The sequence below is a fragment of the Dicentrarchus labrax genome, unplaced genomic scaffold, assembly GCF_905237075.1.
Source record: "Dicentrarchus labrax unplaced genomic scaffold, dlabrax2021, whole genome shotgun sequence".
NCBI lineage: Eukaryota > Metazoa > Chordata > Actinopteri > Moronidae > Dicentrarchus > Dicentrarchus labrax.
The window spans coordinates 20,001-44,496 of record NW_026136704.1 but is presented as its reverse complement, the minus strand read 5'-3'; the positions used below and the strand labels follow the sequence as shown (position 1 = coordinate 44,496).

At 40.9% G+C, this 24,496-nt stretch overlaps 2 protein-coding genes across 2 annotated transcripts in view; one reads left to right on the top strand and one right to left on the bottom strand.

The window, feature by feature from the left end:
* Positions 1-21,158, top strand: part of LOC127362766 (uncharacterized) — a 143,288-nt gene extending 122,130 nt beyond the window's left edge. The window contains exons 2-12 of the mRNA XM_051398925.1: positions 10,768-12,096; positions 12,985-13,320; positions 13,949-14,053; positions 16,517-16,834; positions 16,923-17,255; positions 17,366-17,677; positions 17,816-18,145; positions 18,257-18,583; positions 18,704-19,015; positions 19,096-19,425; positions 20,247-21,158. Of these exons, the coding sequence (XP_051254885.1) occupies positions 12,057-12,096; positions 12,985-13,320; positions 13,949-14,053; positions 16,517-16,834; positions 16,923-17,255; positions 17,366-17,677; positions 17,816-18,145; positions 18,257-18,583; positions 18,704-19,015; positions 19,096-19,425; positions 20,247-20,338 (2,835 nt within the window). The 5' untranslated portion in view covers positions 10,768-12,056 and the 3' untranslated portion in view covers positions 20,339-21,158. The remainder of the gene's footprint in view (positions 1-10,767; positions 12,097-12,984; positions 13,321-13,948; positions 14,054-16,516; positions 16,835-16,922; positions 17,256-17,365; positions 17,678-17,815; positions 18,146-18,256; positions 18,584-18,703; positions 19,016-19,095; positions 19,426-20,246) is intronic.
* A 2,586-nt stretch (positions 21,159-23,744) lies between these two features.
* Positions 23,745-24,496, bottom strand: part of LOC127362889 (ribonuclease inhibitor-like) — a 1,378-nt gene continuing 626 nt past the window's right edge. Inside the window, exon 2 of the mRNA XM_051399147.1 lies at positions 23,745-24,036. Coding sequence (XP_051255107.1) covers positions 24,027-24,036 — 10 coding nt within the window. The 3' untranslated portion in view covers positions 23,745-24,026. The remainder of the gene's footprint in view (positions 24,037-24,496) is intronic.

The following is a 24,496-nucleotide window of genomic DNA, read 5'->3' as shown; positions in this document are numbered from 1 at the left end:
CTTCCAGGTGCTGGAGATGTTCACTGAAAGAGCGGCTGTAGATGAGGACATCATCCTGTCCTCTGAGTATTTACTGAATACTGCTTAGTATTTCTGAAGCAGTGATTTCAGAGACTGAACTTGGGAAGGTGACAGGTCGCTGTCATTTATCTGGACAGATGGAGCTAAATCATGTATAGGGGAGGTTGCACAACATGTCCCTTCACCTGATATGATGCCAACAGATGAAGCTGAATGAACCTCACCCAGGTGTTGACCTGAATGCAGCTCAATGTCATCTCTAGAGGGATTTAAGACTCGAACAACAGTTGTGGTTGTGTTGGGCATGAGAACACCATAGTAGTCAGTTGGCATGGGAGAAGCAGGTGTAGCTGCTGACACACAGGCTGTGATGAGGGTTTCACTCATAGCTGGAATCTTAGTGGGCGCTAGCATGGACAAATTACAGCAGGCGGCCACTTCATGTCCTTTGGGCAGGAGAGGAATTTTCATGTCCCAAAGTTGCATTTTGTTTTTGATGTCCAGGAGTTTCCGCAGAAAATCAAAACCAAGAATGGAGACAGTAGAACCAGAGTCAATTAAAGTGCACACTTCAATGCCCTCAACAATAACCAAGATTGTAGAAGAGACAGAGTCATCAGGTTGTGAGACATTCTTGTCAGGCATTAACTTGGGGGAATCATTCTGGGGCTGTGAGACAGTAGCTGATGTTTGCCCCTCAACAGCAGCTAATGGAAGTTTCCCTGACGGTTGGAGCCAGAGTGTGGATGTCTTTCAGGAGACTGGAAGTGAACACTGCCTCTAGTGTGTGGACGTGCATCTCTGTTTCTCTGTGGAGCAGGACTAGGGCTGCGTCTGTATCTGTTTGTGTCATCATTGTCATGGCGACCATACCTGGAGTGCTGATAGGACTGGCGTGATGGAGAGCGATGCTGGTCACGTCTGTCATTGTCATGCCACTGACCGTCTCTCTGAGTACCGGGGGAAGAAGGACAACGTTCATAGCAGGACTCTGGATCACGACCATGATGCTGCTCAGGTAAGTAATAGTCTCTGCGGTGTTGTCTGTTATGGTAGGGTTGTGGAGAGACACTGCGTGCACTGTATCAAGCATGGTTGGAGGAGAACCTGTCAGGTTTGGAGTCTACACGCTGAGCCAGGTAACTGTGTTTCTCTCGTAACAGGTGTATTTCACTTTTTAAGCTGTTGACAGTAAGAGTCAGCTGCTCAACTGCATGCAGAAGCTTGTCATCAGTAGGTTTAGAACGAACCATAGCTACCTGCTCTGAAGATTGAGTGTGTGGAGACCCTACAGTTGTAAGTTGGAGCGCTGCACGTGCTCTCTCACAGCGGCTGGCGATACGCAGGGCTTCCTCAAGATCCTCAGCACCCATCTCATGGACTTTTGCCTGAAGATTTGTGTCCAAGCCAGCAACAAAGCAGCAAAATTTTTTACCCTCTAGTGCATTGTGGTCACAGTTGGGAAAGGCTTCTAGTACAAGACGAGTGATGTCTGCACTGTACACATCCAAACTTTCACCTGGTTTACGAGGTCGAGCATTCACATGTGTCTGGACGAATGGCAGGGAGTATATTGGTCCAAAAACGTCCCTGAGTTTCTCCTTTACTGAATCATAGTCCCTCTGGGTCGAAGAAGGAAGGCTGTCCCAATACAGAAATGCAGCATCTGCTAGGCGAGTAGGGAGGATGGAGGCCATCACTGTAGGCAGATCCGTATCAGTTGAACTCATAATAGTCCTGCTAGATTGCCATTGCCAATACTGTTGTTGCTGTGCACCTGTCTGTCTGTCTGTCTGTCTGTCTCTCTCTCTCTCTCTGTCTCTCTCTCTCCCCCCAACTGGTCGAGACAGACGACCACCCACCTAGAGCCGAAGGATCTGTCCTAGGTTTCTGCCTTTTAACAGGCAGTTTTTCCTTGCCCTTGTCTCCAAGGTCTTGCTCATGGTGGTACTGTTGGGTCTCTGTAAATAATGTTATAAAGAGTTCGGTCTACACCTGCTCTATTTGAAAAGTGTCCTGAGATAACTTCTGTTATGAATTGGCGCTATACAAATAAAACTGAATTGAATTGAATTGAATAGCCTGTACTGCCACTTCAAAGCGTCGAGACCAACTTGTGAATGATAAAGTCCCATCTCCTTTAAAAGCTGGTGGAATATCAATTTTCAGTGCACTGGAGACAGCATGTGTGGCTAGAGGCAGCACCTGGCCATGTAGCATCTTGCCGTCGTTGTGAGGGAGGAGACTGCAGCACAGCTTCACTTTCATCAGCCGACATGGTGACAAAATATCCAGTTCAAAAATCCCAAAAAGCACGTCAAGTAGGAAAAAAAAAAAAAATACAGCAAAAGTCCATTAATATCTCCAAACTAGGTTTTAGTTAATCCACTGCTCTCAAAGAGTGTAAAATCCAGATGGCACAAAAAAGTGACTACATCCACAGTTCGTAGGAATAAAACTCACCAAATGCGCAAAAAACACCAAAATAACACCACGCTGCCACCAAATGTAACGTGAGGGTTCGGTATGTGGTGGTAGATCACTCTTTATGAGAATAAACAGCAGGATGGAGACGGATGACTTTCTCAAGCGGTACTTTACTGAACACAACTCACAACAACTCCCCTTCCTTGTTCGTACCTTTCACGTGACTGAACTAACTGAACTAATCAGAAGCTAGAACTTAGACTGAGGTAAACGTGATGGAATCCGAGAGGCAGATTCAACAGAATATCCTGACTGTGTTAAACATGTAAACATGTAAATATGTAAATAATAATTGTGTAACATAAATATATAAATGATTAACTGACTAAACATTGTAAATACATTTCTAGTAAATTAACTCAAATATAAATTATATTAACTTCTAAGCCTTACAACTTTCAAATATGAATTAACTCCACTTCTAAACCTTACAAAAGCATAGAGACCCAGATAACAACAACATACGCTGTCAATATGAGGCCACTCATACAACAACAACAATACAAGTACACCCTAAAAACAAAGAAAGAACAACACAGCAAGAACCAGCTCTGTGAAATTGAGGAATCCCTCGAATCCAACCAGTTCTGGAAGAGATGGAACAACCTAAACAGAACCCAACAGGAAGAATTGCCGATCCAAGATGGAAATATTTGGATTAATCACTTTAGTGAATTATACAGTAATATTACAAATTGATGATCAGTACAAGATATTCACAAAATGGAAAACTCTGGAGGCGGTGATAAAAACAACCAAAACCCTCTAGATTACCCAGTAACAGAACAAGAATTAACAGAAGTCATCCAGTCCCTGAAAGGAAAAAAGGCTTGTGGTATTGATGGAATCCTCAACCAAATGATCAAATACTCAGACCATAAAATCAAATTGGCTATACTAAAGTTATTCAATACTATTCTGTCAACTGGAGCTTTTCCAGATGTAACCCATGTTAAAATATGACATAAATAAGAATAAATTGTTTAAAAGCTGCATAAATAAGTTTGAAAGTTAAAAGTGATTAATTTAATGTAAGTTAATTCATCAGAGTTAATTAAAAATGTTAATACAACAATAATTTAATGTTTAAGATTAAAAGTATGCTGACAGAAAATTCATGTCGCTGCCCTTCGCCGCCATTTTTGAGGTGAAAAAGCACCGTAGCAATAACGTTACAACTCAGAGACTGAGTGTGAAACATTTACTTTTGCAATTTGAGACAGACCCAGACCTTCAACTCATCTTCTCCATTGCATCAGTGAGGAAATCTTCTGTGTATGGTGACTCGCTGCCAGAGTGGTAGAAGTATCAGGAATTGGTTTTGAACTGAACTGAAAACTGATTGGATTATTATTTTTGGACTAAATCGAACGGAAACTTTTCATTGAACTGAATAATTGAACTCACATTTGGACTTGAACTTGAATTTAAGGTGTCATACTTTTATTTTCATGTTGAGTTCATATTTTTGAATGTTATTTGAAATGATTGTGGTCCACTTTGATTCGATTGTGTAATTGAAGAACTTAGATGAGCTTGACTAAAATAACTTAGGTGAACTAAAGAACAAAAAGAGAGATTTACTATACTTACCTCAATATTAAGAACCTGCAGGGTATTTTTGTTTTGTGTACTGTATTTTATATGTGTGTTTCGCATTCAGTAAATTGCCGGCCTTTTGTATTTAAAGCAACGGTCTCTGGTGTAATTACTTTTTGCTCCCACTCCTTAGAACCTAGAACTGGTCCAGTGGCGCAGTAAGTGGTGTGATACCGGTGCTACACAGACATCTGGAACAAAGGTTTAATAACCCCAATTCATAAATCCGGAAATAAATATGATCCAAATAACTACAGAGGAATATGTGTCCCAGTAACCTGGGAAAAATATTCTGCAACATCATTAATAAACGACTTGTCAACTTTCTTGATGACCACAATATTAATAAATGCCAAATTGGCTTCTTGCCACAAAACGGACCATATATTTACCCTCCAGACTTTAATTGATCAAGAATTAAAAATTAGGAAAAGAAAGGTATATGCATGTTTCGTTGACTTCAAAAAAGCCTTTGATTCCATCTGGCGCGAGGGCCTTTTCTATAGGCTACTTGAAAGTGGCATTGGAGGAAAAACATATGATCTGATTAAGAACATGTATACAAAAAGTGAATGTGCCATAAAGATTGGAAACAAACAGGGCCGGGGAGTGAGGCAGGGATGCAATCTCAGTCCAATTCTCTTCAATCTATATATCAATGAATTAGCGAACCAACTAGAGCGTTCCACGGCACCTGGCCTCACCCTGAACGACACAGAGATCAGAGGTCTGCTATATGCAGATGACTTAGTGTTGCTTTCACCTACTAAAGAAGGTTTGCAGCAGCACCTTAATCTCCTGCAGAGATTTTGTCAGACCTGTGCCCTGACAGTAAACACAGCAAAGACTAAGATAATGATCTTTCAGAAACAATACAGAAATCAGGTTACACACAATTTCTTTTTAGACACCACTAAATTACAACATACAAAAAACTACACTTACCTTGGCCTCAACATTACATACACAGGAAACCTCGACATGGCTGTGAAAGATCTGAGGGACAAAGCAAGGAGAGCTTTCTATGCAATAAAGAGAAACATTAAAATCTATATTCCAATCAAAATCTGGCTTAAAATGTTCCAATTTGTACTAGAACCAATAATTCTATATGGCAGCGAAATTTGGGGACCAAAACTAAATAATGAATTTGACAAATGGGACAAAACAATCATAGAATCTTTCCACAGCGAGTTCTGTAAGAGCATCCTGCAGGTGCAGAGAAAAACACCAAATAATCTGTGCAGAGCAGAACTCGGTCAATACCCCCTCCTACTAAAAATACAGAAAAGATCAATTCAATTTTACAATCACTTAAAATCAGATCACCCCCAGACGTACCATCACAAAGCCCTAACATACCAGGAGCTGAAACCAGAGAAGAGTCCCCTCAGCCAGCTGGTCCTGAGGCTCTCTGCAGTAACATGTCCCCAACAGCCTCAGGACAGCAACACCAACTCAATCAGACCAAACCAAACTATCACCAAGCAAAAAGAAACTAAATATATATAATAATAATAAACTTTCTAATGTTTGCACTGTACAACACCATGTACAGGCGTTTACAGATAAAGTTTATAATTATTTGTATTAATATTATTAATAGATGATTGTTGTCAGTAGGAACCAGTAGTTTAGACTCTCTAAAGGTCTGCTGACATGGGAACAATCAGCTTCTTGTATTTTCTTTGACTTGCGAGTTCAAACAGCAGCACATCTCCTCGACGGATCTTGGTGAATTCCCTGTAGAGTCGGCATGGTGAAGGCGGAGTGTGTCTCTGCATCGTCTTGTTCACATCAGAAAAGCTTTTACAGCAGCACAGTTCATCTGTCATCTGAACACAAAGCTGCTCTCTGATCTGTCAGTTAACCTGATTGAACCTGACGCTGTGTGAGGCAGTGAAAGTGTGACTGTGCCAGGATCAGCTGTTCTCAAGACTCAACTAACAAAAGATGACTCAACAAAGTACAGCCAGAACTTACGCCAGGGCCACCACGGCATTGGTGGAAGAAGTACTCAGATACTTCAGTAACAGTAATACTACAGTGTGGAAATACTAATAACTATAATAAAACTAAACTAATAATTAAAGTTCAAAATATCACTTAAGTAAAGGTACAAAACTATTTCCGTTATAATAAACTGAAAGTACCAGAAAGTACTCTATGCAGAATATTGTTCATATTTTATTATAATTATTAATTATTAATGTTTTCATCACTCTCATGTTGCTGCTGGTACAACACTACTTTAATATTGATTATTGATTGACAACGATAATCATTATTAACAATTAACATTAATGTAATAATGTCACATGGAATCAGAAATATTGTACTGCACAATGTGTACCTTTACTGCATGGAGCTGAAATTACTTCTGTACTTTTATTACTGATACTTTTACATGAGGCTGAGAATGTTGCTGTACTTTTACTTCAGAAAGATTGTGAATGCAGGACTTTTACTTGTAATGGAGTACTTTTGCATCAATGTACTGGTACTTTTCTATATTTCAGTGGACGGAGCAGCTGTTCTGAAAATGACAGCTGACCTTTCAAATTAAAAGTCTTTCTATATGCAGGGATTTGTACTGTGGAGTTTTAATAACCTTGTAATGACAATAAAGAAATCACTGCTGCCATCTGCTGGTGAAAATAGGGTTCACACTGCCGTTAGGACACATACTATCAACAATCAGTTCAGAGCTCAGGTACAAACACATTATTTTCAAACACAAATATTAAATATGTGTCCTGACATTCATCTTTACAAAGTGAATAATGTCTCTGACAGTTCTCCTTTAGTTCTGATGTCCAGTTGTTTGTAGGTGCTCATAATAAATCAGATTGAGATTAACCTGTTTCTGTCAGAGGTAACACATGTTTCAGCAAAAAAGCCGAAAAAGAAACAAAACAAAAAGTTTGAAGGAACAAGAAGCTGACAATATTGCTGTACTTTTATTTAAATCTATACAATTTAACATCACCTCATTAAACAGTGCATAAACTCTAGAGTTATGTTCTATATGTAGTTGATCAATAATCAATAATCAGAAGCTGTCATACATTGACTGTTTACCATCCACTGTTTAGATCTTGGTGCTTTTTAACTCTAGATTTGAACCAGATGAAGGATTTTAGTCATCGGACGTCTGGATCTTAAGTTATCAGAGAAACAAGCTGAGCTAACGTTAGCAGCAGCTCGGCTCGCAGCCCCTCCGGGACGTCCCTAACTTGAAATAATTTGCCTATTTTTTACACTTCTGTAGTTTAGTTAGTGCCCCTTTCAATGCTCATCACTGTAACTTGTACTCTCTAATCAACTGGCTGTCACTCCACACCAGACGTCAGATCCACTGGTATCCGTTCATTTATAAAACTGTTTTTCAATAGGTTTGATACTCCAGCTCCCACAACCAGCGACGGCCCACTTCACACCCCCACCATGTCCATCACCTCCCCCAACAAGCTAGCCTGGACAGCAAATATGGACGCTTTACACAGGAAAGGGCAGAGCTGTCTGTACGTCCTGAGAAGGCTGGGCTCCTTCAACATCTGCAAAACACTACGGCAGATGTTTTACCAGTCTGTGGAGGCCAGCGTTCTCTTTTATGCTGTGGTTTGCTGGGGAGGAAGCAGCAAGATGAGAGACGCCGGTTGACTGGACAGACTGGTGAGGAGAGCTGGCTCAGTGGTGGGCACAGAGCTGGACTCCCTGGTGACAGTGGCAGAGAGAAGGACCCTGGACAAACTGCTGTCCATACTGGACAACAATTCAATTTTCAATTCAATTCAATTCAATTTTATTTGTATAGCGCCAATTCATAACAGAAGTTATCTCAGGACACTTTTCAAATAGAGCAGGTCTAGACCGAACTCCTTATAACATTATTTACAGAGACCCAACAGTAACACCATGAGCAAGCACTTGGCGGCAAGGGCAAGGAAAAACTGCCTGTTAAAAGGCAGAAACCTAGGACAGATCCTTTAGCTCTAGGTGGGTGGTCGTCTGTCTCGACCAGCCAGTATTGGCAATGGCAATCTAGCAGGACCATGGCAGGAGGCTCCACCAGGATCGATAAGAACCTGCGAGACGAGAAAGCACAAGAACTCCGGGGAAGAAGTGAAGTTAGTAACATGCATTAATGGGACATGAATGAGTGCAGAAAGAGAGAGAGAGGAAGAGAGGAGCTCAGTGCATCATGGGAAATCCCCCGATAGTCTAGGCCTATAGCAGCATAACTAAGGGATGGTTCAGGACTCACCTGATCCAGCCCTAACTATAAGCTTTATCAAAGAGGAATGTCTTAAGCCTACTCTTGAATGTGGTGAGGGTGTCTGCCTCCAGAACCACAACTGGAAGCTGGTTCCACAGGAGAGGAGCTTGGTAACTGAAGGCTCTGGCTCTTGTTCTACTTTTAGAGACTATAGGAACCACAAGTAGCCCAGCATTCAGAGAACGTAGTGTTCTAGAGGGGTAATAGGGTACTATAAGCTCTTTAAGATATGAAGGGGCCTGACCATGAAGAGCTTTATAGGTGAGGAGGAGGATTTCTATTCTTACAGGGATTCTACATTTTACAGGGAGCCAATGCCGAGAAGCTAGTACAGGAGAGATGTGATCTTTTTCTAGTTCCTGTCAGTACTCGTGCTGCAGCGTTCTGAATTAATTGGAGCGTTTTAATGGACTTATTGGGGCAACCTGATAATAAAGAGTTGCAGTAATCCAGCCTTGAAGTAACAAATGCATGGATTAGTTTTTCTGCATCTGTCTGTGATAGTATGTGTCTAATTTTCGTAATATTACGTGAATGAAAGAAGGCAGTCCTCGAGGTCTGCTTTATGTGGGAGTTAAATGACAAATCCTGATCAAAGATAACTCCAAGATTCCTGACAGTGGTGCTAGAGGCCAAGTTAATGCCATCTAGAGTAACTATATCTTTAGACAGTGAGTCTCTAAGGTTTTTGGGGCCAAGAACAAGAATTTAATTTTTTTCTGAGTTTAACATCAGAAAATTGCAGCTCATCCAGGATTTTATGTCCGTAAGACATGTTTGTAATTTAGTTAATTGATTAATTTCATCGGGCTTGATTGATAGATATAACTGCGCATCATCTGCATAACAGTGAAAGTTAATGGAGTGATTCCTAATAATTTTGCCTAAAGGGAGCATATATAAAGTAAATAGTATTGGTCCAAGTACAGAACCTTGTGGAACTCCATGACTAACTGTAGTATTTATTGAAGATTCATCGTTCACATGTACAAACTGCAAACGATCTGATGAATATGACTTAAACCAGCTTAGTGCGGTTCCTTTAATGCCAATTTGATGCTGAAGTCTCTGTAAAAGAATATTATGGTCAATGGTGTCAAATGCAGCACTAAGATCTAATAATACAAGTCCATTGTCAGAAGCAATCAGAAGGTCATTATTAACTTTAACCAGAGTTGTTCCAGTTTGGGTGAGAAAGACTAAGAACAAGGCTTTCAATTGAATTATAATTTAGTTTAGGTTTAGGGTCCATTAAAACGCTCGAATCATATATGGCTGCTACTCCACCTCCTCGGCCAGTGCCTCGAGGAATGTGAGTATTAATATGACTGGGGGGGTGGATTCATTTAGGCTAACATACTCCTCGTGGGACAACCAGGTCTCAGTAAGACAAAGTAAATCAATATCATAATCTGATATTAATTCATTCACTAAAACAGCTTTAGAGGACAGAGACCTGATATTTAACAGCCCACATTTCATTCTCTTATTTTGTGCTACTGAGGAGTTAGTTTTTTCCTGGTCCTAACTCTGGACTGTCAGGTTTTAGAGATGAACTTCGCCATATTTCTAGATAAGAGAGCCGCTCCATCCAAAGTGGGATGGATGCCGTCTCTCCTAATCAGACCAGGTTTTCCCCAAAAAGGCTTCCAGTTATCAATGAAGCCCACATCGTTTGCTGGACACCACCTCGACAGCCAGCGGTGGAATGACGACATGTGGCTATACATGTCATCACTGGTCACATTGGGGAGGGGTCCAGAGAAAACTACGGAGTCCGACATTGTCTTAGCATAATTACACACCGACTCCACATTAATCTTAGTGACCTCCGATTGGCGTAAACGGGTGTCGTTACCGCCGACGTGGATAACAATCTTACTGTATTTACGATTATCTTTAGCCAGCAGTTTTAAATGTGATTCAATGTCTCCCGCTCTGGCCCCAGGGATACATTTAACTATGGCCGCTGGCTTCACTAACTTCACGTTTCTGACTATGGAGCTGCCAATAACCAGAGTTGGTTCCTCAGCGGGTGTATCGCTGAGTGGGGAAAATGTATTAGAAACGTGAAGGGGTTGGTGGTGACCTGTGGGCTTCAGTGTTTTAGTCTTCCTTCGCTCAGTCACCCAGCCTCCCTGTCTTCCCGGCTGCTCGGGATCTACCGGGGGATCTACCGGGGAACTACCGGGGGAACTACCGGGGGACGGCTAGCAGAAGCTACCTTCGGTCGGACCGCACCGGCTACTGGGGGCTGGCTAACTATAGCGGCTAAAGATATCTCTGTGGTGCGGTACCGTTCCTCTAGCTCACTAAGCCTCGCCTCCAGCCTCGCCTCCAGCCTCGCCTCCAGCGCAGTAAATAAACTACATTTAATACAGGTACCATTATCTTTAAAGGAGGCAGAGGAATAACTGAACATCTGACACACTGAGCAGGACAGAGGAGAGGGAGAGGGAGAAGCCATAGCTAACTGCTAATGCTAATGAAGCTAGCGTGTATGAAAACTTTGAAAGTAGTGAAAAGTCGCTAAAAGAAGGAGAAACTCCGAGTGTTTAGGTAGAACTAGTCTACGTTTAAATGTTAAGCGGGAAAATAACCGCTGTAACGAGTAAAACAAATTTAGATTTAGCGTTCACTGACAGAGCTACAGCACCAAACAGTGTACACAGAGCAGGAAGTGAACCGGGAATGAGTCATCAGCTTACCGTAGCACGTCACCCCAAAGAATCTTATTATTGGATCAACACCCACCACCCTCTGCACGACACCTTCACCAGGCAGAGGAGTGTGTTCAGTGGCAGACTGCTGTCCCAGTCCAGCTCCACCAACAGACTCAAAAACTCTTTGGTCCCCCATCAGTCTGTACAACAGCTCTCAGTAAAGGCAGGGAGGACAACAGATAATAGACAATGGACAATTTCTATCTGTATTTGCACATCCATTTGCACTGTTTTACTTCCATTTGCACTGTTTACTGTTTGCACCATTTATTGTAGCTACTGTTCATTTTATATATATTATATATAATAACTAATATTTTAACTTCTATTTTATTTTTAATTCTATTCTTAAGGTTAGGGATTTTAATTTTAGTATACTGTATATATCGTTCTGTTTTAACTCTGTTTAACTGTATTGTTTTTTCACATTAGCTGTATGTATTTGCACTGTCGCAAACAAGAATACCCATGATGCATGGCAGGAGCAAAGACTCTAAGAGTTACAGATACATTATATTAGAATGTAATCTGTAAACTATAAACTATTCAGTTCATTCAGTTTGTTGCAATCTGCAACTTCACCACTAGATTCTACTCAATCATACACACTGGTCATTCCACTATTTTAACCATTAAGAGGCACATGGAGGTCAACTCATACTCTAGCATGCAGAGCAGTTTACAGTATATGGAACTGCATCACCTTATCTCCTGGGAGAATCTTCACTGTATTTTTATGTGTTTTTATATTTCTGTTGTTTCTGCAGTTGCTGCACAACCTGATGTGCCACATTCCTCCTTCAGTTTGGCTTGAGGCACTTTAACAAACATTAAACTGAAAGTAACAAGCTGTAGAAAAAAACAATGTAACAAATGTACGAGACAAGCTTGTGGTTTGGAAGATCGCAAAAAGAGGGAATCAGAGTTTTTGTTTTTGTCATTTTCAAATGAAGATGATCTTTGTGGTGTTTGTGATCCTGGTGCATGGTAAGATAAGCTTCCTCCTTCCACTCTCATGACTCAAGCTGCAGTTTCATTTAGACTCATTTATCCGCAGAAAGAAACACACAGAGACCGAGTAGTGGGGCATTGACTTCTGTTGGATGTTATTTACTTCATCTTTGTGTCTATAATCTTTATTTTCTTTATATCTGTTTAATGTCTGTAATTACTATTTTGTGAATATATGTTTTAAAATTGTGAAATTTCAAGGCAACCAATATATAAAATAATTTATTGAAATTGAAAATTACTTAAGGTTCTTAAGTATAATTACTTATTACTATAAGTACTTGTATCTTTATCTTTACTTGAGTATTTACATTTTATGCTACTTTATATGTCTACTTTTTGCGATTCAGATTATTCATGCAAAATATAAATTGACTAATAAATGATGTATTATTCACTTTACCCAGCAGTATGTATGAGTTCCACCTGCATTATAATCTATATCTACTAAATACTACTTAAAAGTTGAAAGCAAGACCTTTACTACAGTGTGGTATAGCAACTTTTACAGTCAGAAACCAGTCTTGTTCCTTCAGTGTGATGTTTAATATCTGTGTAGTATCACACTAGAAGGATTTTTTTACAGCCATAACATCATGACAACCTGGGCACCCTGGTGGTCATGTGGGAGAAACAGTAATTTTTAAGGTGGAACTGCTTAAAAGTATGTATGTGCAAATCTATCTATATCTATATATATATATCTTTATACATCCCACCTCCAAACTCCCTATGGACCCTTGTAAATCTGTGTTTATTGTTCAGGTCAACATCATTTCATACTTCAATCACAACAAAATAATGCATCTGCAAGCACTTCAAAAGAAAATGTAAAAAAAATGTGTTCTGTTTGTGTCCTGACAGTTTCCCAGCATACCTCAGGAGTTGAGGTCTATGAGGGGGTGGAGTCTGTGCTGCTGCCCTGCCAGGTATCTAGGATACCCGAGGACCTCACAGTGGTGTGGAGCCGCTTTGATCTCAATCCCACAACCATCCACCAACATCAGGATAAAGATGAGCTTTATGTCCAAAACCAGCATTACAGCAGTCGAACAACGATGTCAGCTGACGCTCTGGAGACTGGAGACTTCAGCCTCACTCTAAAGAAACCCCGGCTCTTTGACAGCAGCAAATACACCTGCAGCATCCACAGTGGCGGATATGAAGTGAGACGGATAAAAGTACAGCTGCAGGTCAAAGGTGAGGAACAAATCCTGATCTCCCCTACTGTGCATAGAGAAGGTGAAATGTCAGTAATGTGGATATGGATTATCAAAACTGGATGTAGCAAGTATGTATGTTTTGATGTAGAAGGTTACTTAGTAAAACTACAGATGTAAATATGTTGTAGTTCATCAACAATAAATTTAAAATGACATATTGAGCTGAAGTATCCGAATGGTGATCACGAGAAAGCATTAACAAATAAGTCAAACTCAGCATTTTGTAAAAGATGATTCCTTCCTTTGTTTCCCAACATGTCAGAAGTATCCTAGTCTACTTAGGAGATCTGCAGCTTGTTAGGCAAGGTCAAAAAGCCATCGTTCATCAGATTAGTTACTGGTTTTCAGCTGTCCGTGTGTGCCTTCAGAAAAGCATTCAAGCAAAATATCTCCACTTATACTTGTGTTTTCAGGAGTTGGATGGCGGCATCTAAAATCAATACACATATCCTTGGCTTCCATTCACCAATGTTCAAAATAGTGTAAAAATGTAAAAATTGTTCAATAGTCTCAATTCTGAAACATTTTATGGGTAATGTATCGTGAAGATTTAAAATGATTATTTTAGGTTCAGGTAAAGCCAATGTTTATGTTGTTGTCTACAGAACCATACACTTTCCCGTCTGAGGCCTGGGTTCTCCTGGTTCTCCTGGGTGTTCTGGTTGTTGCTTTGGGTCTTGCAGTATATCTTAGGTACAGCGTCATCACAGGTATGTGTGTATATTTATTATTATCACTTTTCTAAACAATGTTACAAAGTGTTGTCCAAACAAAAATAAATAAATAAAATGAAAACCATGCAAGGCAGATAAAATGACAATAAGAAACATGAGCACTGAACTAATAAAACAATACAATGAATAAGAACAAATAAATAAGAATAAAAACGTACACATAAAAATATATCAGATATTCCCAAAAGCTTGCAGGAAGAGAAGTTTTAGTTAGAGATATAAAAAGGACAATGAGTTGTAGTGTGTCTGAGTTTAGTAGGTAGTAAGTTCCATAGTGTGGGGGCTCTAATTGTGGCAGAGGCTCAAAGATAGTAGACTGGCTTCTCTGATTCGTAATCGCGAAGTGTGCGTCTGCTAGAACGGACCTACAGTTCCCCCAAGACTTAGATACAAATGATGAAGGAGACGGTCAATCCATTTATGGCGCTTTAATCCAGTGTGGTTCTGGAATAACCCAAAACAACAACAGCCATCAATAAACAGCTCACAATATGCTTGACTATAGCACACAAATGAAATAATAATATAATCATCCTTAGCATGAAAATACATGAACATCATATAGAGAAGGAATATACATATTATATATCCCATATTAACTGACAACAAAGGAAATGGTCAGTGGCATAAATATAACATAAATGACCATTTAAACCATCAGAGGTAAGAGTCAACACTAGCAGAAATATGCATTGTAGCACCAGATATAATCTCAACCAGCAGACATATAAACAGATAAAATATACAACAAATAAACAACATAAGTTAGGTTTCTCTGGACTGAACCACAAACAGCAGATCAACCGATACAAATGGTGCGTTCGTTTTGTCCACCTGACTCGATCTTACGAACCGGAAGTTGCAAATAGAAAGCTCCCGAGGTCGTAACGTTATAAAACGACTCCTGAAGTCTGAACTCAGAGGACCCGAGTTCAGTTACCAAGATGGCTACTCCGAGTATCACACAGTAAACATTGAGCTTTTCTACTGTTTGTCGTACCCACAGCACTGTACACTGTTGCTACAGTCTCATTGTGAGTTAATGAGCCTCATTAGTTACTTTGTAGCTCGTGCAGCTGAAAGTGGCTCGAGACGCTCCATGTTGCTATGACAACAGTGCCGAGTCTTGAGCAGAAAGCAGAGCAGTAACCACGGTAACGGTAACGTTAATGAGAACGGAGTATTCAGATATCAAACTGTGAGATATGATTGTGTAATAATGAACGTGTGAATAATCACTATCAACGTTACCAAACAAACAGAACGCAACAACCCGCGGTTACTCGTTTTCAAACACGGATGTGACGTCACTCTCGAGCTGCAAGTCGCGATTACGAGACAAAACGAACGCCCCAAAGTATCAAACACAACTTCTGCTGTCGTCAGTCTCTACTTCTCTCCCTCACAAGCTGCGGCACTCGGCCCGATTGAGCGCGATAGCGCCCCTAGTGGCTGGATCTGGCCAAGTCACCTGCTTTGTCTGCAGCCTTCAGAACACTAATGGAAAAAGCCTGATTGCCTTTTGTCACACAGTGTGACCTGGGGATATCCAGCAGGGCGGCATCTGCGGATCTCAAGGGTCGCAGGGGAACATACAAGGATAATAAATCAGAGACATATGTGAGGGTAGGTCAATTTAAGGCTTTGAAAGTTACTGATAAAATGTTTAAATCAATTCCAAAGCCAATATAGGGAGGCCAGCACTGGGGTGATGTTCATATGTTCTTGTCCCAGTAACAAGTCGAGCAGCAGTGTACCAGCTGGAGACTGTGGAGGAAGCCCTGGGTAATACACAAGTAAAGTGCATTACCTTAATCAAGCCTAGAAATAATAAAAGCATTTACTACTTTTTGCAGATCACCAAAGGATAAAAATGACCAAATCTTTGCAGTCAGCATTTTCGACTTGTTCATTAAAGCAGAGATTTGCATCAAATATTACCCCAAGGTTTCTAGCAGCCTGCTAAACATTATCTTTGAGACCACCAAGATTTGCTCCAAGTGAGCTCATGAAATTTGGGAGGCCAAACAGGATGAGCTCAGATTTATTATTTATTTCAGAAAGTTTTGTGACATCCATGCTGACTGACTGAAATCAGTTAGAAATGCTATTATTATTATTCATAAAAGATACCAGTTGAGATGAGATTACCTTTTCCAGAACTTTAGATAAAAAAGGTAGTTTGGAGATTGGTCTATAGTTATGTAAGGAGAAGGAACCCAGATTAGGCTTCTTTAGCAGTGGTTGAATGATGGCATGCTTAAAACTGTCAGAATAGGTCAGAGAATTGTTTAGAATTCATAAAATAACAGTGCTGTCAGTGCAATTAAATTTTCAGATAGCTCAACATCATCAGGTAGTAAGAAGACCTGTGAAGACCTCTAGTACAGTTGTTGTGTTTGTTTGTACAACTGATTTTGTTGTTTGTTGTCCTCTTAGTCTCCAAGGTGGAGGTGGAAGAGGGGGTCAAGAGTGTCAAGCTTCGTTACAAAACCAAAACCCAGCTACCCGAGGACGTTACAGTGGAGTGGAGCTGCTGTGCACCTGTGCCCAGGATGGTCCATGTTTACAAGAAGGGCAGTGACCAAAAGGACCAGTTTAACCCCGGTCGCACAAAGATTGCAAACCCACCAAAGAATGGAGACCTCAGTTTGACACTGAGGGACCCCTGTTACAGGGATAGTGGCACTTACATCTGCACTGTCTACACTGAGCAAGAAATCTTGGCACAAAAAGTAGTACAGCTCCGGGTCAAAGGTCAGTAATGTAAATACATGTAAGAGGTCAGTGTACTTCATCACTGTTCCTACTGTTTGTAAAAACAATGTGGTTTGTTGTCCTCTAGTCCAGGGGAAGGTAGTGGTCGAGGAGTGGGATGAATTTGTCAAGTTGCCCTTCATAACTACAGCTGAGCTGCCTAAAGACGCAACAGTGGAATGGAGGCGCACTGAACCCAAAGCCATGATGGTTCATGCGTATCAGAAAGGCCAAGATAGGCCTGAGAAACAGGATGAATATTACCGTGATCGCACAAAGATGAACAATGACCCACTGAAATCCAAAGACCTCAGTGTGACCCTATGTCAACCTGGTTACAGTGACAGAGGGACCTACATCTGCACTGTTTACAAGAATGGATGGATCCTGGCAAAGAAAGTAGTGCTGGTTTGTGTCAAAGGTTAGTACTGTTACTGATACAGTTCAGAGTTCAGAAATTACTATAGGCCACTTGAGTATCACTGCTGCTGCTGTTTGTGAAGTTGACGTTGTGGTTTATCGTCCTCTCAGTCTCCAGTGTGAAGCCTGCCAAGCTGCCTTACCAAATCGCAGCTCACCTGCTTGAGGATGCCACAGTGGAGTGGAGTCGCTGTGACCCCAAACCCATGAAGGTCCATGTATGTCAGAATGGCCAAGACCAGCCTGACAAACAGGACAAGCTTTACATCAACCGAACAAAGATGAAGAGAGAAATGCTTAAAACTGGAGACCTCAGTCTGACCCTGAGTAACCCTAGTTACAGTGACAATGGCATTTATATCTGCACAGTTTACAGGGACGGACACATCCTGGCAAGAAAAGTAGTGCTGCGTCAGGCCAAAGGTCAGTGTTGTAGATACCAGTCAGATGTCAGTGTAGACCACTGCTCCTGCGGCCATCAGTGTCGCAGCTGTTGCTGTTTATACAGATTACATTTTTTGTACAGATTACATATTTTATTACAGTTTGTTGTCCTTTCAGTCCACCAGGAGGAAGTGGACGAGGGGACAGAGTCTGTCCAGATGCCCTTTCAAAGCTCAGTTCAACTGCCTGATGGTGCCAGAGTGGAGTGGAGCCGCTGTGAACCCAAACCCATAAAGGTCCATGTCTATCATAATGGCCAGAACCTGCCTGAGGAGCAGGACAAGTTTTACCAAGGTCGGACAATAGTGAAAGAAAATCTACTTCAAACTGGTGATCTTAGTCTGACCCTGAGCAAACCCACTGACAATGACAGCGATTTCTACATCTGCACTATTAACGTGGATGGAGACATCGTATGGCAGAATGTTGTACAGCTACAGGTCAAAGGTCAGTATTGTGGATACAGGTCAGAGGACAGACCACTCCTGTTTCTACCATCAGTATCACTGCTACGGTAATGATTTTAAGAAAATAATGTTCTGGTGTGTTGTCTCTCAGTCCAGACGGAGGTGGAAGTTGAGGAGTGGTCTACGTCTTTCACACTGCCCTTCAAAATTGTGGCTGACCTGCCCAAAGATGCAACAGTGGAATGGAGGCGCTCTGAACCCAAAGCCATGATGGTTCATGAGTATCAGAAAGGCCACAACAAGCCTGACAAACAGGATGAATATTATTGTGATCGCACAAAGATGAACAATGACCCACTGCAATCCAAAGACCTCAGTTTGACCCTTTATAAGCCTGGCTACAGTGACAGAGGAACCTACATCTGCACTGTTCTCAGGGATGGACAAATCATGGCACAGAAAGCAGTGGTGGTCAAAGGTCAGTACTGTTGATACAGTTCAGACATCAGAAATTACTGTAGGCCATTTCTCCTGCCTCCATCAGTATCATTGTTGCTGCTGTTTGTGAAGTTGACGTTGTGGTTTATCGTCCTCTCAGTCTCCACCTTGAAACCTGCCAACCTGCCTTACCAAATCGCAGCTGACCTGCTTGAGAATGCCACAGTGGAGTGGAGTCGCTGTGACCCCAAACCCATGAAGGTCCATGTGTGTCAGAATGGCCAAGACCAGCCTGACAAACAGGACAAGCTTTACAGCAACCGAACAAAGATGAATAGAGAAATGCTTAAAACTGGAGACCTCAGTCTGACCCTGAATAACCCCAGAGACAGTGACAGTGGCATTTATATCTGCACCGTCTACAGGGACAGCGACATCCTGGCAAGAAAAGTAGTGCGGCATCAGGCCGGAGGTCAGTATTGTATATACCAGTCAGAGGTCAGTGTTGGCCACTGCTCCTGTAATCATCAGTGTCTCTTGTTGTCCTTTCAGTCCACCAGGAGGAAGTGGACGAGGGGACAGAGTCTGTCCAGATGCACTTTCAAAGCTCAGTTCAACTGCCTGATGGTGCCACAGTGGAGTGGAGCCGTTGTGAGCCCAAACCCATAAAGGTCCATGTCTATCATAATGGCCAGAACCAGCCTGAGGAGCAGGACAAGTTTTACCAAGGTCGCACAAAGCTGAAGGAAAGTCTGCTGCTAACTGGAGATTTCACTCTGACCCTGAGCAAACCCACCACCAGAGACAGTGATTACTACATCTGCACTGTCCGTGAGGATGAAGACATCATATGGCAGAATGTTGTAGAGCTGCAGGTCAAAGGTCAGTACTGTGGATACAGGTCAGATACAGATGGTGGCTGGATATGGTTTATTGTTTTCAACCTGCCATGTGGAGTTGAAAGAGTGGATGCTGTCCATGAAAACAGGGACATGTCAGTTGCAGATGAATAAAGGTTCTTTCAGACAACCTTGTTTTCAATGTAAATGTACTGGCAGTGGTGAAGAGAGGGAGTGCCGCTGCATTTGTTTGTCGCAGCTTATTGTGTTACAATGCCAAACTCAGAAACTACAGAGAAGGAACAATACAGGAACTGATTTTACTACAACTGAGTTTATTGAATGATTCACCAGCTGAGAAAAGACAGATCAACAAAGAGAAATGGTCAGTGAGCAACATTAGCTTCAAAGTCTGATTATCCGCTCTGGGATTTATTACTATATTAATTCTGTTACAACCATGTTGTTAACCATTTCCTCTGCTTTATGGGTTCAACCCCTCTCAATTTAGCTGTGTGATGAGATTAGACCAGGTGGATAGCAGCAGCAAGTGGTGTTCAGGCTGGTAGGAACTTGCTGCCACCAGAAAAAAAATCAAGGGCTTTCTCCGACTCAAGATTTTCCGAGACAACTAGTCAGCAAAAGTGGTAATTCTGAATGTGCCAGAACAACCAGCAAGGACACGGAGCACTTCATTCATTTCAACACAGTTTAACATGACACGTGTCTCGCTGTTTAAAAATACAGAATAAATGACTTCACTGTTTTTAGCTCACAATATTCCACATCAGAAAGGGGTTTGTGTTGTGTTTGTTTGCCTTTGGTTGTGTTCCATGCTGTGGCTGACACATTTCTCTTTTACAGCAAGAAGATGGATGAGAATGAAAAGAAGACAGGACCGAGATGAAACAGACGACATTGTGAACATGCCCTTGATGGCCAGCCCCAATGTGTAGTGCTCCGTATAATTTGTCTTATTCGGTATAGCTTTGGTGGATAATTGATGGAATCTGAACTGCGAATTAAAACGGGGCTTGTGGATTCCTTCCTTCTCATTTGCTGTTGTCAGCCCATTCTCAACCGTAAATCATCGAATACTGCAGCTATGTCAGTTCAAAATATGATGCTATAGGTATCCCTCTAACGTTACTACTGGATGTGCCTGTGTAGGGTAATGTTTTGATGTTCTGTTGAAGTCATGTGAAATAGTATAAAGAGCAAAAAGTCCACGTATGGAGGTGGTGAGGAGGATGGAAGACTCAAACAAGACTTTCATACAGGAGACGGCTGTTTGTATCCCATTAGAAAACAAAAGTTAATGTTGACTCCTTTTAGGTAAAGTTCTACTTGACCACAGAGCCCCGCACGTACAAAACTGATGCTGGAGGGATACCGCTGACCAAGCTGCAGTTCTTGATGAGCTGGAAGTGAGAACGTATTTCAGTTGTGTAAAATAAATGTTGCTGTTAAATATTCAGAGTTTCTGAGTTTCTATAATGTTTTAGTTAAAATCATTATTCCATTATGCTCCTACCTTCAATAACTCAGTACATGCATTAGTTTCTGATTATTACACTTGCTTTTAAATCTCCTTCTCTGGAACACACTGTATTGTTTTTTCACATTAGCTGTATGTATGTTTTACTTTACACTACGTATTGGATTGCCTCTTGCTGCTGCCTCTTGGCCAGGACATCAATGTAAATGAGAATTGGTTCTCGATTGATATCTCCGGTTAAATAAATAAACAAAAATGCATCCAGCTGTTGAATTGAATTGGAAGAATTGTTGTGTTTTCCTTACCTTAGAATAACCTCTTTTTGTGCCTGGGTAGGATAAAAGAAAATGGACAAGGGAGTGGGTCGCCTTCCGTGAACTGCCATTTTTCTACAGTAGCCCTGAAGGGACAAACAAAACGCTGCTTCAAGATAGGTCTGTTTGCTGTTTTTGCGTTTTGTGGCCACCGTAGTTTCTCCTCTGTGCTTGAAAGGGGAGGGTGAATTGAGGGAGTAGCAATCTGCAAAAGACAGAAGTGCTAATAATCAGAACATTGCTGCAGCTTTCACTAAGTTGATGCACAGAGCAGCCATCTTAAAATAAGATGTTCCTTTATTGATCCCCTATGGGAGAAATCCAAGTCAGACACAGAAGCACAAGGGAATGTAGTACAACAAGTAGAGAAGTGTAAGTACAATAAAGAATCATAAAGTAAAAATATTATAAAGACATAATAGAAAACATAAGACTACAATGAAAAATATATACTCTTTATGTAGTGTGCAGTAAAATGGTGTGCAAATTATTTTAAGCAGAATAAGTGCAAGTGGAAGGAGTAGTTTGTACAGAGAGTTTGTAGGTTAAGGATAAACCAGTCTTATTCAGCTGGGGTTGGAGGAACTTGGATTTTGAGGTTGGTGAGGTTCTTCCAACTTTCCAAGTTGGAAATCTGACTTCCCAGTCCAAATGGAACGCATTATAATCAGGTGATTATTTAGAACAATGAACAATATGAAAGGAATGAAAGCAACCTGTCAGTCTGATTCTGCTGTTTGATAACAACTGGATCAACAAGTCTCACACACACACACACACACACACACAGTTGGGCTGAAGCTCCTCCTGTTTCCTCAGAAGTGTCTCAGTTGCATCCCTCACCTCATTCAGGATTTAACTCTGAACCTGAACTCTGAGGTCACTGTACTTTTATTCATATAGTTTATGATAAATGAAGAACACTTTAATTCAACATAAACTGTATGATTAACAAACTATTAAGTCATCAAATACTGCACTTTACACTTTATTTATAGAGCACTTGTGAGGAAGAGTATTGAGTATTGAGTATTGAACATAAAAGTAAACACATAGTAGTACAATGACATATGAAATACAACAATACAGAGAATGAACCAGACGGAGCCAAATGAACTAAAATCAGATGAAACTATCTGACACTGTTATAAAGCTGATCAACCTGATATTTTACATTCTTATATCTCATGATCCCAGTCACAGAAAAAGGCTATCTGATCTGATAATTGATCGATAATCAGTTTAGTTTTCCCAACATAGTGTAAGTTACATGGTTACACAGGTTAAATGTACCTGGTAAGAAATTCTTAAAAGGAAGTTTTTCCTTGCCCTTGTCTCCAAGGTCTTGCTCATGGTGGTACTGTTGGGTCTCTGTAAATAATGTTATAAAGAGTTCGGTCTAGACCTGCTCTATTTGAAAAGTGTCCTGAGATAACTTCTGTTATGAATTGGAGCTATACAAATAAAATTTAACTGGATTGAACTGAACGACCTGATGGCAGCATATATGGCTACAAATATATAGTCTGCCTGTTAACTGCAAATTGGTTGCAGGCAGTTTTTTTCTTCCAGAGCTCTTCACCTGTATTATTAAGGAAAATATAATAATACCTATTGAATCAGCACTCAGTAGATAATCAATATGTATATGTGTATATACACTACTCACAGAAAGTTAGGGATATTCGGCTTTCGGATGAAATTTCAGAATGTACATAAAATGCACTATAACCTTTCCAGGTGATCTTAATTTGAACTTCTATACTTAAATGCCCTACTTTCATGATATAATATCACTGTAGCATCAACTTTTTACATTTTCCATACATTTCACCCGAAAGTGGAATATCCCTCACTTTTTGTGAGTAGTGTATATATATATATATATATATATATATATATATATACACATATACTGTGTATATATATAAAGAGTGATGTACAGCAGTGTGGAGTTTGTGGGCCTAACGTCTGCAATGTCACTATTGAGGATGCTGACTGAGAACAATCTTCAGAGCACTTTTTCTGAAACACTGAAAGTAACGCAAACAGTCATCACAACCCCCCATTACATCTGCAGAGTCAGAGAGGTGTTTCATTACACTGAAGAGGATCAAATCCTTCTTTCAAAGTATAATGGGACAGGACCAGCTCAACTCACTGGCTATGCTGTCTATTGAGCTGGACTTTAATGACATAGTGATTAACCTGTTTCTCTCTTCTACAATTACTGTTATTTTTCTCTGATTCTGTAGATTGTTTTATTCTTGGTACACAGTGTTGGGTTTTGTTAAAAATCATTTTGCTGGTACTTTTCTATAATGTTGTTGTAGAGCAATTTTACATGATTGTGTCATTATTATTTTTGTATACACCCGGTGCAACAAAGAGAGGGGAAGAAAATCAAGCTATAGCTACAAATTCATCTTATTATGAACACTTTACCCATACACACATATATGGTCACAAGTATTTATATGTACAAGCCTACATCCATGCACCATGGAGGTTCCAGGTCCAGGTCCAAGTGGAGGAGGTGTCTGTAGCAGTAGCAGAGTGCTCCAGATACACTGATGATACTCTGTTACATGATCCAGAGGAACACACAGGGAGCTGATCTCAGAGCAGTTCAGACTGCAGCACTGAGAATTGTCTCCACTGGTTGTGATTCCTCTGTCAGTCACTGCTGGATGAAGCTCTCCTCTCCACTCTACCTCCCAGTAACATGGCCCAGTCAGAGCTGATGCTGCTGCTTCAACCTCTCTGGATCATCAGGACACAGCGGATCCTCCAACACAACCTCCGTCCTCACCGCTCACAGTCTGACTGAGATCACTTCCAGCTGAGGAGAGAAGGAGACAGAGGACAGCAGAGATAAATCAGTGTTTACAGAGACTCCCTCCATCAGCACATCCAGTATAAAGAGCAGCAGGGACTGAACACATCATTACTGCAGAAACAGAGAGACATTCACTGCCCACTGGAATGATGCATTTACTGCTGTTAGGGTTCAAAGCTGATAAAAACCACAGTCTCAGTCACATTTGAATGTTTCATCTGAAATCGTTACAGGACAAATGTGTAAATATTCAAACTATTTGGACAAACAAGAGACAAATGGACAGATATATATCTGATGTTAAAGGTCCTACATGTTCATACAAAGACTGAACAGCAACACATCAGCTGTGGGTACTGGACTCCAGCAGAGGTCCTGGTCTGTACAAAGACCACATGGTCACTAAATGTAATGATGCTTGTTTGCAGGTTTCAGTCAGACTGATCTCAGAGCTGTGACAAAG